Below are 13,613 nucleotides of genomic sequence, written 5' to 3'. Positions count from 1 at the left end.
GCCCCCCACCCATTTGAGTTCAGCGTGTGCTGAGGCATTTCCTCCAGCTTTGTCCTCTGAAGAGCTCCGCACAAACTCACTCAAGGCTTTAAAAAGCATTAGCCCCACCATCTGTGATGTTCATGGATCTGATGTGCATGACTTACCCATAGCATTAAGGAAAAAGAAGGTATGGAACACTAGCTATTCTTTGGACTATCATTTTTTTAACTCATCAGATGGAATGTGAAATGCTGCCAAGAGCCTGCCACCCTCAGACACCCACCTATTGTAAGGCACACACACAAAAAAAGCCCAGCAGATCTTGCCAAAATTCTGCATGCTATTACTAAAAAAAAAAACAAAGTTTAAAAAAAAAAAAAATCTTGCAGTGTTAGCTACTGCTTGAATAATTTAGTCTTGCTGCCTTCCCCAGGAAAAGTACACTCCATTCCCAATGGACAAAGTTACTGTAGTCTCCAAGAGCGCTGGGAGCAGGTATGAAGATAGAGACCCTTGTTAGAGGAAGAGGGGAGCCACTTCAGCAGGGAGAAGCAGGCCATAAGATCATGTTTGTTGAAGCTAAATTTTTACAACCACATAACAAAGAGTTTGGCTCCTGGGGCAGTGACTTACATTGCTGGGTTCTCTATCTAGGACCAGGAGTGTTTTAGCAGTGATACTCCACCTGCTCCTGCAGGAAAGGCAAACGCACGACAGAGGAAGTGACTTGGTTTATGAACAGGTTAGCAGTTTTAACAGTTATTCCAAACACAATCAGTTGGATGAACACAAGCATTACCACATTGGATCAGGCCACTATTTCTGTCAGCAAGAGATGCTAGCATCAGCTCTCCAGAGAAAACTGCAAGGAACACTATTAACAGGTAAGGGTAAGACTTCCTGGATCCAAACAACCAAACACGTGAATCCTCCATCTTTCCTTTAGTTAGGACGTGACTGACATCAACTCCCAGGGCTGAAACTTAGCAAGGTTTATTTAAATGTTAGAATATCCGTATTTGTGATCCTTAATGCTAGCAGAAACAGAGAACTCCTTCATTTGAGAACCACATTCTGGTTATGTAGCCTGACCAGAAGTATAAAGCAGTCCGGCAGCCCATCAAATCTTGTCATCTGTAAAAAGCCTGCTAGCTGAGCTAAAACACATTGAAGGGAAAAAGAAATAGGCTGGTTTTGTAAAGTAGCCAGCATATCATTTAAGTGTACCAACAGCTGACTGTGTTGTAAAAGAAAAACCACTTCAAACCCCCAAGGCTCTCTGCTGCCCTGTACCTAGTCTTCTATCTACTCTGGCTTCAAATCAGTGAATCTTGTATGTATTTACACTCCCAGCCTAAATTATTCTTTACTATGGCAAGTCTATTCCTCATATAGGTAGTTAATGACTATGCACAAGTCAATGACTAACTGATAGTTTGAGAAATAAAATTTATCAAGCTTATTTAGCTTTGAGAATTTTACAGTAGGCGAGTTTTTTTCAAACTGTCTAGATTCTTACAGCTTTTGGTCTGAAGTGTTATTTGTCAGCATTCTCGTTTAAGAAGTGTGGCTGCTACAAATCAGGGCAATATTCCAGAACAGTTTTTACTTGTGCTATCTATCAGAGGTTATAATGTCTCCTTATTTCTACCAAGTGGCACCTCAGTTATAAACTGAAGGTTGCATTTGTATTCAAAGTCAGTTTAGGTAACTATCTAACATCACTTCCAACAGTCCAAGCAATTGCTTTCTGAGGTATCAAAAACCTTCCCTGGATAAACATCCATGGCCATACATAAGTATGGGCATCCTACATATGCATTAGAAAATCTTGAGTTCTTGAAATAAATATTAAAACTATTAAGAACTATGATTTCTTGCACCTTCCTCTGGTTTAGCACTTGACACTGCCAGAACTTACTCTAACCTGGGTGGCGCTCAGGTCTGATCCAGTATGGCAATACCAGTGAGCTTTTATTCATCTACATTCTGTATTTCTCAAATTCTGCTAAGCTCTCAAATGCAGCAATACCGTTAAGCTTTGTAACTTAAAACTTAACCACCACTGAGGTTTGTGAAAACCAATTTTTTCTATCAGGTTTGAGTTAACCTGCAGCTTACTTTACTGTCTTCTTCCACATTACTCACTATGTCTTGGTCACTCATGCTGCTGACTGATCTTATGGTGTCATCTTTCCACTGGCCAGGAGGAAAGTAACCGATGGAGGGTAAGGTGTCAGGAACATGTGCCTGTCCCTGACCCCATGGAGGTCAACAGTGCCCACACAGAGTGGTGGCTGTCCTACAGGTTACTGCAACATGGAACTGAACAGCACATTTTGTATTATTCCATGAGGAATCAGAATCCTTCTACAAAGCATCTTGCAGAGACAGCCTATGATGACAAAAACCACCAGTAGTAGTTAATTACATCCCAGTGCTTGGGACTGGGGACAGTTCTGGGCCTCTGTGAATCTGCCTTGCTTACTGGTGCCCTGTAAATGTTTACATTTACATTTTAATGTGCTGCCCTTGAAGGCATGGGATCAGTCAGTGTGGTCAGAAAAATTCAGTGTAATATCAGCAAACACAGACATGAGACAGTATTTGGAAGGGCTCATCGCTGGAGCCTGGCCCATATTCCAAATGAAATTAAACCTTTTACATGGGACTCAGGCTGGATTTACATCAAAGACAGGCCCTCCCAGTGCCCCACTGGTGACAGCCTCTGGCCAGGAATGCTCCAGCTGTTACTTCTAGGGAAAAAGAGCACATTCCCCCTCCCTGGTGCAAGTATTTCATATTCTGCTAGAATATGAAATATCCTAGGCAGCACTTAGCTCAGCTTTGCTGCTTTGTTTCACTGTGGAGCACTTCCCAATTAAATTGCAATGGGTCATTTTTAGAGCAACAGACAGACAAGTTGCAGGTCAGAGGCTGTGGTTAAAGCACAGTGGTGGCAAAAAGGTGGATCTGAAAACCCAGAAGAAACACTCTGTTAAGAAGACCAGTGTTCAGACAAGAGGTTTCATTTAAAGTCTTCTGGTGAATTAAATACAAATATTGCCAGATTTGCCAGAGAGCAAAGCTAGACAGATACATGACTACTGCAGGTTGCCTCCTTGAGCTCCACTTTAAGTATCAGACTGGAGTCTAAAAGGGCCACAGTAGCTCTCATCACTTAATCTGCTACAGAATGAACTGTGAGCTTATCCAGCATACATCAGGCCAGCTCCCTGCACTGATGTGTGTGGATTCCACATTCCTTTTGAATAAAAGATTTATTTTTTTTTTTTCTTTCCTTTTGGGCCTAGTCTAAAGGAAAAAAGGGGTCAGTCCACTTGTCTGTGTTCGTTTCTACTCCTGTTCTTTCTGAGAACATTGCCTGGAAAATATGGCAAGTAGAACTCCAGAGACAATATGATTAAAGCATCCTCAAAATCAGAACCAAACAAAAAAAAAAAGACAGTTTGGAAGGGATTTGCTGATTTATCTGTCATTTCACCACATTTAAACAAACCAACAAAAACCCAGAACAGAACTCACATACAGATCTAGTTCCCTGTACTTTTAAACAGCGGAATACTCCTTTGTAACAGCATCTATTGCAATGCATTACTAGTGAAAATCTGAGGGCAAAGAATGCTAAGGCCACATATTTGCCATTGCTTCATTGAATTATTGCTCTCTTTACATCCCAAACACTCCCAGCTTTAAATTAATGGACTTGATTAATCTTTGTTTTAAACCTTTTTAAACTGTCTCCAACAAAGAAAGCAAATCCATTGTGGGTAACTGGCTCTTCTGTGTCCTACTGCCAGATGGTGAGGCATGAAGGTAATGAATAATATTCCTCATTCCTGAATATGAAAATGCAAATGGAGTGCAAAGAGCAGAACCTTTTCAGAAATTTTAGATATTCTCTTTGTGTCCTTCTCAGCAGCACTATAACATATTGGGTCAATGGGTGACAAATACCATATATAGACAAACTGAGAAATTACGAGAAGGAACCCATCAGCACTTTAAGCTGTTGCAAGTACTGAAAATTGTTTCATTTGGGAACTTAAAACAGAAAAATTTAGATTTGCCCCCACTGGATGCCATCATGTGCAGAATGCTCTGGCACTAGCAAGATCTTGACTCTCACCATCCAGACAATTTTAGGGTTTTTTTGGTTAACCGATTAGCTACTTGACACGGTTGTGCAGAGCACTCTGCTCCTGTGACCAGTGCTTACCCTGGGTAGGCAGGGATGGCCGTGGGAGGGACTGCCCGCACTGCCCCATACACTGTCCTTCCTCGGCCCCTCAGATGGGCGCCCCGAAATGCGGCGGCTGTGGTGGCTGCAGTTGGATAGGGGAAGCCTGGAACTGGAAAGACAGACAAGGTGGAAGGTGAAAAGGATACAAGCTCCTACCCAGAGAACAGCTACCTGCTTCAAACAAAGTGATACAATAGCTCCACAGCGGTGGGACATTTGGCATCAATCCTGCAGAGGGACATGCTTATACCCCAGCAAGCATCCCATACATACTTCCTTCTACACCATGGCCTTTGGGGGAAGAAAGGTTGCAGAGAGGTTTGGCATGCAAGAGGTTAATGTTTTGGCATGCCTTCCCCACCCCAAACAGGGCTCAAATCCCCCCACCTTCCAACACCGCCATGCAGTCTGGTTAGAGTCTGAGAAGCGTGGGGAGTTGCTATCAATACAGCACGCAGTTCTTCCAAAACTGCAGAGGCTCTTTAAAATAATTTGTCAAGAGGCCCTTAAAGTCAACCAACTTACATCAGTCTCTTCCCTCCTTTCCCCTCCCACTCTTTGCCACCCAATCCTCTGTATGTTCATTTTAAAGCCTGAAAGACAAGATAGCCCATATAACAGCAGCAGAAATTTCCCATAAAGTGCCAGTTTACTGAGAGCCCACCTTCCTTTAACAAGTGTGACCAACGACTTGCACCACATATAGCGATGCCTGTATTACTATGCTTCAAACTGAAGTAAACTGGCTCGTGATGAAACTTTGTAAAGCCTCAGAGGCATCTGCAAACACGTAATAAAGAGATGCTGGGAGGGAACGAGTCCCAGGGCACGAACCCAACCCAGCGTGCATGCAGGTGCATGCCACTAGGGGCCCTGCAGACCCGCGGTTTAGCAGCTTGTATAATATGTACTTTAGGGATTTGTCCCTTTGCTTCCCTCGGTTTCAAAAGGGGGTGGGAAGCAAGGGAATGGCCTGTTCCTCACACACCCCCTCCCCTTGTCCTGCAGCCTCCTCATCGCTCAGAAGGACCCGTTCAGCAGTACAGCAGGACACTGCAGGTGAACTGGCAGCAACTGCTCGCTACACTTTGGCTCAAGGTAAATTCATTCCCAGCGAGACCCATCCTTTCAAGTATATATTATACAGACTGGAGAGAAGAAGGGCAACAGATCATCGTTAACTCAAGCACAGTAACAATAAAGGGGCCAAGAGGGGCTACTTACTGATTAAAGGAATGTAAGTGTTAATACCCCCCCTTCCTGACAGGGGCACCGCAGCGTCATTGCCCAGCGACACATCTGCTTGAAAGCTGGACGCTAATTCCATTTTAAAAAGAATAAAAAAAACAAAAAACAAAACCGTAAAAAGGTTATAAAGAAACAGCAGATGAAGAACATAAACACCACTGCAGTTAAATGGCAGAAGTGGAAGTGTCTACTTAAGCTCTACCTGCATATAACTCAGGGCCGTACACCGCTCCAACCACAGGACTCAACTTCCAACCTGAAACAACAAAGACTGCAGTGAATGCCAAAATCTACACCAAGAGCAGAAACGGGCAGCGTGGGTAGGGGGAATGGTCTCTTGCATGCGCCCCAGCTTCACATGCACAGCTCTTTGCAATTTCTGCTTCGCCTCAATCCCCCTTGGTGTAGATGGAGGCCAACTGCCTTGCTCTAATGTCACGTTCTAGGTGCAGGTCGCTGTATCGGAGGGAACAGCACAACATCAGCTGATCTGCAGCCGGCAGAGGCAGTGCTGTGGGAATGCCAACTACCTTATATGCATGTTCACCATGAGACCTGGCATTCCCTGCAGGAACCTGGCTGCCAGCTCCTCCCTGCTTTCACTGGGAACACTGCAGATCCAAGCCCTCTCTAAAGCCACGGGCCCAGACTGTCATCTCAGGCAAGTCAATTTACAGCCTTGAATTCTCAAAACACCTTTCCGTCTCGCTTGCTAGGGTTCTGCTAAAAAGCAACAGTGCCTGAATTTCCTCATTAACTGCATTACACAACTATAGTTCACAAAACCAAATCATTCTATTCACCTCACGTTTTCTCCTCTCTGTTATTTTAGTATTTCCTGCCTTCTTTATGCTGCTTTTCAGGTGAAAGCCTTCACAGAGAAATGATTTCAATATAATCTGGATAATTGGCAAGAACTGCAAATCATCAAGATAAAACCTACGAGAGAATAGGGCTTAAAGAAGGATGGGTATGAGGAGGTACATATTTCCAGTCACATCTAGAAACCAATCTGTCTTTTCCCCCTCCATCTCCCTAATGGGGGAGAGAAAAGAGGTATAAAGCTAACAACCTGATCTAGGTTGGCTTCCACAAAGCATTCCTTTCAGGAAAGATCTCATCTGCTCAGCTAGCAATCACAGAGGCATTTTTATTTAAATAAATCCGTACCCTTCCTCTGTCTTGAAGCCCTGGTGCACTCGCTGAACTTTTAACACCTCTAACCACACTAGAAGCCATATGAACAACTCTGTGAACTGCAGCCCATCAACACCACCCCTTCACCAGAGTATCAATGACAGATGCAGTGCAGGCTCTCTCTACAAGAACAGGCACACTGCTGTAGCACTGCTCACCTTTATGGCAAAATACTCCAGTGGGAACAAGAAGAATACTATCAACTCTCAAATTTATTAACAGTTGTACAACCGTACTTGCCAGTACGCCTTAAGCCTGGTCTAATTAATATTATTTTTTTTTTTGCAAAGCTTTGAAGCTGTCTTTAAACTGCTGGCTGAATAAGCAAAATATTCTTGTAGGTTATCACTTTGACAAGTAAACCATGTTTTGTTACCAAATAGTCATATGCATGACGTTTTATGTCCTTGTTTTCAGGACAATATACCATGGATGCACTGCCTTTTGCTACAAGATCTCCCAGTTCCTTCCAGGTACTGTGACTCAGAATGCCAGCCCTTTTGCCTGGCCCTGTTTCTCCCATTCTATACCCAAAGTATTATTTATTTGCAGGGGGCCACTCATTAAGTCAGCAGCAGAGCAGCATAAGAGATTTTTATCTTCTGAGTTTGAAGTTTTACTTTGTAATCAAAACACATTCTCATACTTAGCAACTACCTATACCATCAAGGCTTCCTGCCCTGATGAAACTCTTTGGGAACATTTTCAGACCAAAAAGAACTTTGCTGCCTGTTTCAGGACAAAGACTCAGATTCAGAATCTTTTATCAAAGCAGCATTCAGTTCTGCTGGGAGAATGACTTTTTATGTTATATATGCCTATGAAGTAAAATTACTGCACAGCGAACCGCCAAGATATCCCAATGAAACAGGATTCTTCATTACCCAAACAACTTGGGTCTTTTTCTGTTTAGGTTCACTGGAAAATCACTGAACACAGGCACAGTCTGAAACAAAAAGCCAAGCCTCTGTTTTCCTGGTTGCTTGGGGACAGCTGTACTTTTACAGCTAGAACCTAAACTGAGATATCTTAAGTTATTGAGCTAATTACACACCTTAAATTATATTTTGTATTCATATTTAAGTGTCTAGGTGATGGCAGTGAGACACAGGAGAACTGCACATCCCCCTGTACAGCATCAGCTGCAGCAGTAGGGAGGACAACCCATTGGTCCTTGGCATCTTTACCCATCTTGGCCACATTGGGCATCTCCCTACTTCTCTCTGTCCCCACTTCTCCATCTGGAGAATGGTATTCCTCCACAAACACTTTAGGGTTATACTGAATGGTATAATGGTACAAATTAGGGTTTGTGGGGACGTGTTGGTTTCTTTTGTTCCTGAGGAGCGTTCATGACTTTTCCCTTTTGCCTTTCTTCAAACCTTTCAGCTCACCATTAGTACAAACAGTCTCTCTTACCATTTGCATAAGGTGTGACCATCTTCTTATTGGTCATCACTCTCGCAGTGGCATTGTTAACCTAAAAGTAAGAAAGGGGAGGGGGAGGAGAGGGAAGGAAGCACAGGACGTTAGGGAAAATGGTGAAAAGCTCTCAGATACCACACACACACACACACACACACACATACACTATACTTCTCTGAGCAAAAAAAAATTAAACAGCTAATTTTACATGAATGCAATCTTTAAATTACTTTTAACAGTTGCCATTTAATTATAAAAGTTACAGCTAAACGTGGCATTTTAAAATTATGCATTAAACAAAAGGCCAACGAGAGTAAAGTGCAGATTCTCCACCACCCTGCCATCCCTAGGCGTGGGATTATTTACAGCTCAGTGATCAAAAGGGCAAAACCCGGGATGCTTTGTCCAGGTTCTGTTCGAGAGGCAGGATTAATTTCTGCAGCCCAAGGGCAGGAGAATTCAACCAGGTGACAAACAAGCTGACTTGTTTCTCAAGCTCACTGCTAGAACTCAGGCCCAGCAGGTCGCTGGCAGGACACTTTTGGATAGGAAAAAGTAGCCTGGAGTCCCTCAGCATTAGATTTGAACTCCCAAGGCTTAAGGAAATCTCTGGAACATCACCAATTGTTTAGATGGTCTACAATCACTGATTTGCACCCACCATTTTCAAATCTTTTTCCAGATGGCTTTTTTCCTTGTAATGAATCTCGTGGAACAAAAAGAAGAAATACATAGCAGAAGACCTGGGTCATTTTTGGGTTTACTGTGCCCTCCACCCTCTTTACAGAGCTCTGCATAGTTCCAAGCGGTTTGACTGCTCAAGCAAGTGGGGTGTTACTGCAGAGATGGTGCTGATAAAGAAAAGATGGACTAGTTTGGAAGCCAAGTTACTGCAGCCCCGTGTCAGCCTCAAAGCTCTTGCAAGGAGGGTGAAGTCTTTATGTATCGTCAATAATTTATCACAACCCATGCCAAATGGGAATGGAGGCCAGGGTGAAGAAGAAAAAAGATGGATATAAAAATAGATGCTGCCTCAAGCCCTTGAGATGTAAGGATGGTGAGTGTACACAGGGTGGGGAGTCCGGAGCTACATTTTACTCTTGTTTCAGACCCAAAACAATAGAAACATTACACATTTAAAAAGAAAGAATGGGAAACAACAATGATGAGACTGAGAGCATGCAGTTAAACACACACAGATAAAAAAAAGAAAGAAAAAGAAAACACACCACAATTGATTCAGAGGGTGGGAAGGGGAGGAGTGAGGGGTTGGGGTCTCACAGACAATCATTAGATGGAGCGAGTGCCTGAAATCAGCTGCTACAGCAAAGTGCAACACAAGCACTTAAAGGAAAAATTGCCAGAACCGATCAGAAACCACCAGTCAGCAAAGAGACCAACAGCTGCATTTAACTTAGTAAAGAAATAAACTGGGGAGAGGGCAGAAAGAAAAAGAGAGAAAACAAACAGTAACAGCTACAAACAGGTCTCAGAAAGAGCAGCAGAAAGAAGGGGCAGGAGAGAAAGAGAAGAGGAAATGGGTGCATTAATAAAAACCAGCCAAACTGGAGTTCAGTAACTCTGAGTAAGATGTGCAAGGGGAAATCACCATGAAGTCAGTAATCAAACAGCTCAGACTGCTACAAAACAATATGTACATCCAAAGTCCAGGCGGCATTACTCAACAGCATTGAAAATAAAAGGGGGAGAAGGGGGAAGGAGGTGGGTGGGGACAACAAGTCAAATCACATTTCGTAGTGTTAATGTGAGATGGCAGATGGATTTTTTTCTTTCTTAATTTTTTTTTTTTGTAATTTTAAGAAAAAATTTAAAAAAAAAAAAAGAAAAAGCTTCTTCTCTAGCACTTTTGTTTCACTTACCGCCAACTCGTACCATCGCCAGCATTGTGTATAGTTACCATGGAAAGAGTGAGTCAAGTGAAGGGCCCTAAACGCTAAACCATCGGAAAGGGAAATAAAAAAAACAAAACAGAACAAAAAAAAAAAAAAAAACAAAAAAAGAAAAAAAAAGGCAAAATATGCAGACATCTTACTCAAAAAGGCGGCTTTTTTGTTTCAATATTTGTACTTTTTGGTTTGTGTTTGTTTTTTTGTTTTTTTTAAAGAAAGAAGGAGAGAGGGATGATGCCAGTTAGCCTTCAACACAGTGGAACACCAAACTGGTCAACACCAGGCATGCCCAACATCTGGCCACGTTGGCCAGCCAACATTAACCCTTCCCTCCCCAGCGGCGAGAGCTAGGAAACTTTTAGGATTAGCTTTCACCAAACCTCTTCTTGACCACGGGTAGGTCAAGAAACCAGCAGTGTGTATAGCACAGCCCACTTGGGGCTGCTGCCCCACATGTCCCCAGCCCTCCCACAGGCATCATCTCACACTTGCATGGAGGAGAACTGGCCTCAGAGGAAAGAGAGGATACTGGCTGGCCCCCTGCTTTCTTTTTTGGACACAGAGTTAGAAGTTGGACAGTACTCTTTCAGTTAGTTTTGTTCAGGCCTGGTAACAGGAAATCGGAGCCTCGCAAACTGAAGCAAAGGAAAAATCAAGACAGCAGAAGGGCAAAACTTTGGAGTGGGTGGGAATAAAACTTAATAAAAGAAGAAAGAAAAGAAAAAAAAATACCCAAAACAACAATAAAAATATTCTGTAAAGGGTGTAAAACTTCTATACATTTCAGTGCAGGGAGGTGAAGGACACAGACACAAACACACACGCACACACGAGACTGGGATCCAAATGTGAAATAAGTGAGGCAAGACACAAAAAGAAATCAAAAGAATAAATATAAAGAAGAAATTGAATTACTGAAGACATGCACCTCGATTTTACGGCCCTCTACCACGGTGCCGTGTAATTTCTCCCTGGCCCTGTCTGCATCAGCACTATTCTCGAAAGTTACGAACCCGAATCCCTGCATGCAGCGGGAGAAGGGGGGAAAACATGCACATCGTTATATATTGAAATACTGATCTCTAGGTAAATAGAGAAAAAATATCACAGTATGAAATCGACATCAGCACAACTCAGCAATAACCTCCTAGAGTCACATTGTCGGTTCATGCATGTTTCATAAATGAAAGAAATTAAAATCAATAAAAAAGGAACTGTAATCATAATAAGAATAATAAGAGTAATTAAAAAAAAAAAGAAAACATAAAAGCAATTGAGGCCAGACCAAAAAAGAAGTACAAAGTTACTCGAGACAATTTTTCATTTTGTTTTGTTTTGGTTTTTTTGTTTAAAAACACTAAACCTTGCTCTGATATAGGCAAGCTGGTCAAGCCCAAGGAGGGCTTCTCTCCCCTCTGCTAATGAACACACAAATTTTGCAGGAGCCCCACCCACCCCAGACACAGTAGAGGACATCAACACTGAGCAGCACTTTGTTCTCTTGAGAAACTGCTGTGAGAGTGAGCAGCGATCTGAGTTCATGCCTGGCACCAGGAATTCTGCAGAGCTTTGGGCAAATCAAACACTGAACCTTGCTTTTCCCACCTGTGAAATGGAGACAATAACAATTACCTACCTTAGAACACTGTTGAGAAGAAGGGCTCTTTGTAAAGCATCCCTTGTAAGCTCTTCAGGGCACAGCTCATGTCTACTCCTAAGCCTGTAACTTCCCCAGTGATACTTGGGGCCCTGAAAGTAAGCAGGGCTTCTAGGTGGCACCATAAAATAAGCATTATTTAATGAGAAGATTTAGAGTATCACATACTGTAGGTCCAAAATATTCTTATCTCTGAGTACTGTGGTGGACTTGACTGTAAATCTAAGCTCCTAAATACTGGTTCATTGGTCAAGACAGGTTTTGTCTGACTACCTCCACCTCTCACCCTGCTACTCATCTCACTTGGCTTTGTTTTGAGATGGCAACCTCTGCGCTGTGGATAGCAACAGATCTCTGCCTAGTTAGACCATGAGATTTCCAGGAAAATTGACATGCCCTGCTTGGAGCAACCACAAAGGCTCAAAGAACTGCCAAAATGTCACTTTAGTTCGACTAATTCAGGTTTGTCACATCCACGATAGCACAAGCAACACATGCCTGTCCTACATGCTCATGCTGCTGCCAAATCATGCAGTGGTGTAGCAGGGCAGGGTGAGAGACCATGCTTCCTTCCACAGAGATGAGTGCACTGACATTAAGGGAGAGCCAACATGACTAAGTGAATTAGGATTTTAACTAGGAGCAAATGGCACCTTACTACAGACAACTGCGATGAGATACTCTTCATGCCATTAGAGAGAGTGGACCCAAACAAAAAGCATTGTTGCATTCTGCTTTTAGGGTATCTTAACAGCAGCAAAAACTGGCTCCTGTGCCTTGGTATAAAGCAAATACTCCTTTAATGTACAGAGAGTAATCTCCAATGGCTTCAGCACCCTCAGGAGCAGAACAACAAAGCCTATATTTGATGCAATGGAAACTCCCTCCTGACGTTAATTGAAGAGTGAGGTGATGAGAGTGATCTACAGCTATCCTGTCAGGGAAGGGGCATGCTAGCCAGGCAACCTCCTTCATGCACCTTGGGGTCAATGTTGGACTGGACAGCCCAAAAAACAGATACCATCTTGATTTCTAAGCATTGTTAGCAATGAGACACAGGCAAGCCATTATTCTTCAAGTGCTTCTTAAAGGTCTTTACAACACTAATCTTAAATGGCCCAAGCCGTTTGACAAGCTGGCCTTTATCATCCACAGCTAGGTTTCCAGCACAAAACTGTTACAAATTTGTAAAACGAAGGGTGGTGGTTGTTTTTCGAGGAAGGGCTTTACTTTTTTTCCTTTTCTCCCCCATGATCAGCAATAATAAAGGATCTTAGCCAAGCACTGCAATGCTGAGCTCAACGAAAGCGCTCCTTTGGGCTCCAACCCAATAATCTAAAGCTTCAGATAATTTCATTTCTCCAGCTATAAATAAAGAGCTATATAAATAACAAACCGATGCCTTTTTCAGAACAGCATAGAATTTCCCTGTTTAAATGAATGACAATCAGAGCTACAAGACATGGGGGCTAATAAAATAGCCCAACTGCATAGAACTCTCAAATATGTTGCAGAGAACCAAGGAGGTGCAGGGGGGTGCAATAGCAAAGCTGATTATGAAGGAATAGCGTATTGTGTCTGCTTCAAAGAGCCCCTACAGAGAAAGGTAAGCCTGAGAAATAGAGCAACACCTTTCCCTCTGGTTTTGTATAATGGGGAAAAAAAAGCATCTTTTATAGCTTGGGGGAAGGGGGGAGGTAAGGACTGCAACAGGAATCTCTATTTCCCTCTGCTCTTTTTACATTAAAATTTCTGTTTGTTCTAGACAAGCCTGTGGAGACCAAACAAAATTTATGTCTTCAGTGATGATGTGAACTGAAAGCTGGAGTGCAGATGGAAAGTAATTTTTTAGACATTAATCTGTGCAGGCTAGAACCAAACTAAGACTATTTTAATTCACATCTGTTTGCAATTAGTGAAGTCTGTATGG

The 13,613-nt window shown here is 42.7% G+C and overlaps 1 protein-coding gene across 24 annotated transcripts in view; it reads right to left on the bottom strand.

Annotated features, from left to right (window-relative positions):
• The window catches only part of RBFOX2 (RNA binding fox-1 homolog 2), a 170,461-nt gene that overhangs the window by 17,179 nt on the left and 139,669 nt on the right, over nt 1-13,613 (bottom strand). For 16 of the 24 annotated variants that reach the window (XR_014849313.1, XR_014849315.1, XR_014849314.1 and 13 more), the window contains 5 exons: nt 10,955-11,047; nt 8,111-8,171; nt 5,697-5,750; nt 5,471-5,563; nt 4,223-4,355 (listed from right to left, as the gene is read on the bottom strand). Coding sequence is in view for 15 of the 24 variants with exons in the window: in XM_085048881.1 (XP_084905007.1) it covers nt 4,223-4,355; nt 5,471-5,563; nt 5,697-5,750; nt 8,111-8,171; nt 10,955-11,047 (434 nt within the window). In the remaining 9 variants the exon portion in view is untranslated. Of the gene's footprint in view, nt 1-615; nt 674-4,222; nt 4,356-5,470; nt 5,564-5,696; nt 5,751-8,110; nt 8,172-10,954; nt 11,048-13,613 lie in introns of all 24 variants that reach the window. The other 8 variants (XR_014849309.1, XR_014849312.1, XR_014849311.1 and 5 more) reach the window with 4 other exon arrangements.

Source organism: Lichenostomus cassidix, chromosome 1Aa (genome assembly GCF_008360975.1).
Source record: "Lichenostomus cassidix isolate B80296 chromosome 1Aa, HeHo_3.0, whole genome shotgun sequence".
NCBI classification, from domain to species: domain Eukaryota; kingdom Metazoa; phylum Chordata; class Aves; order Passeriformes; family Meliphagidae; genus Lichenostomus; species Lichenostomus cassidix.
This window is presented reverse-complemented; position numbering and strand designations above follow the sequence as displayed.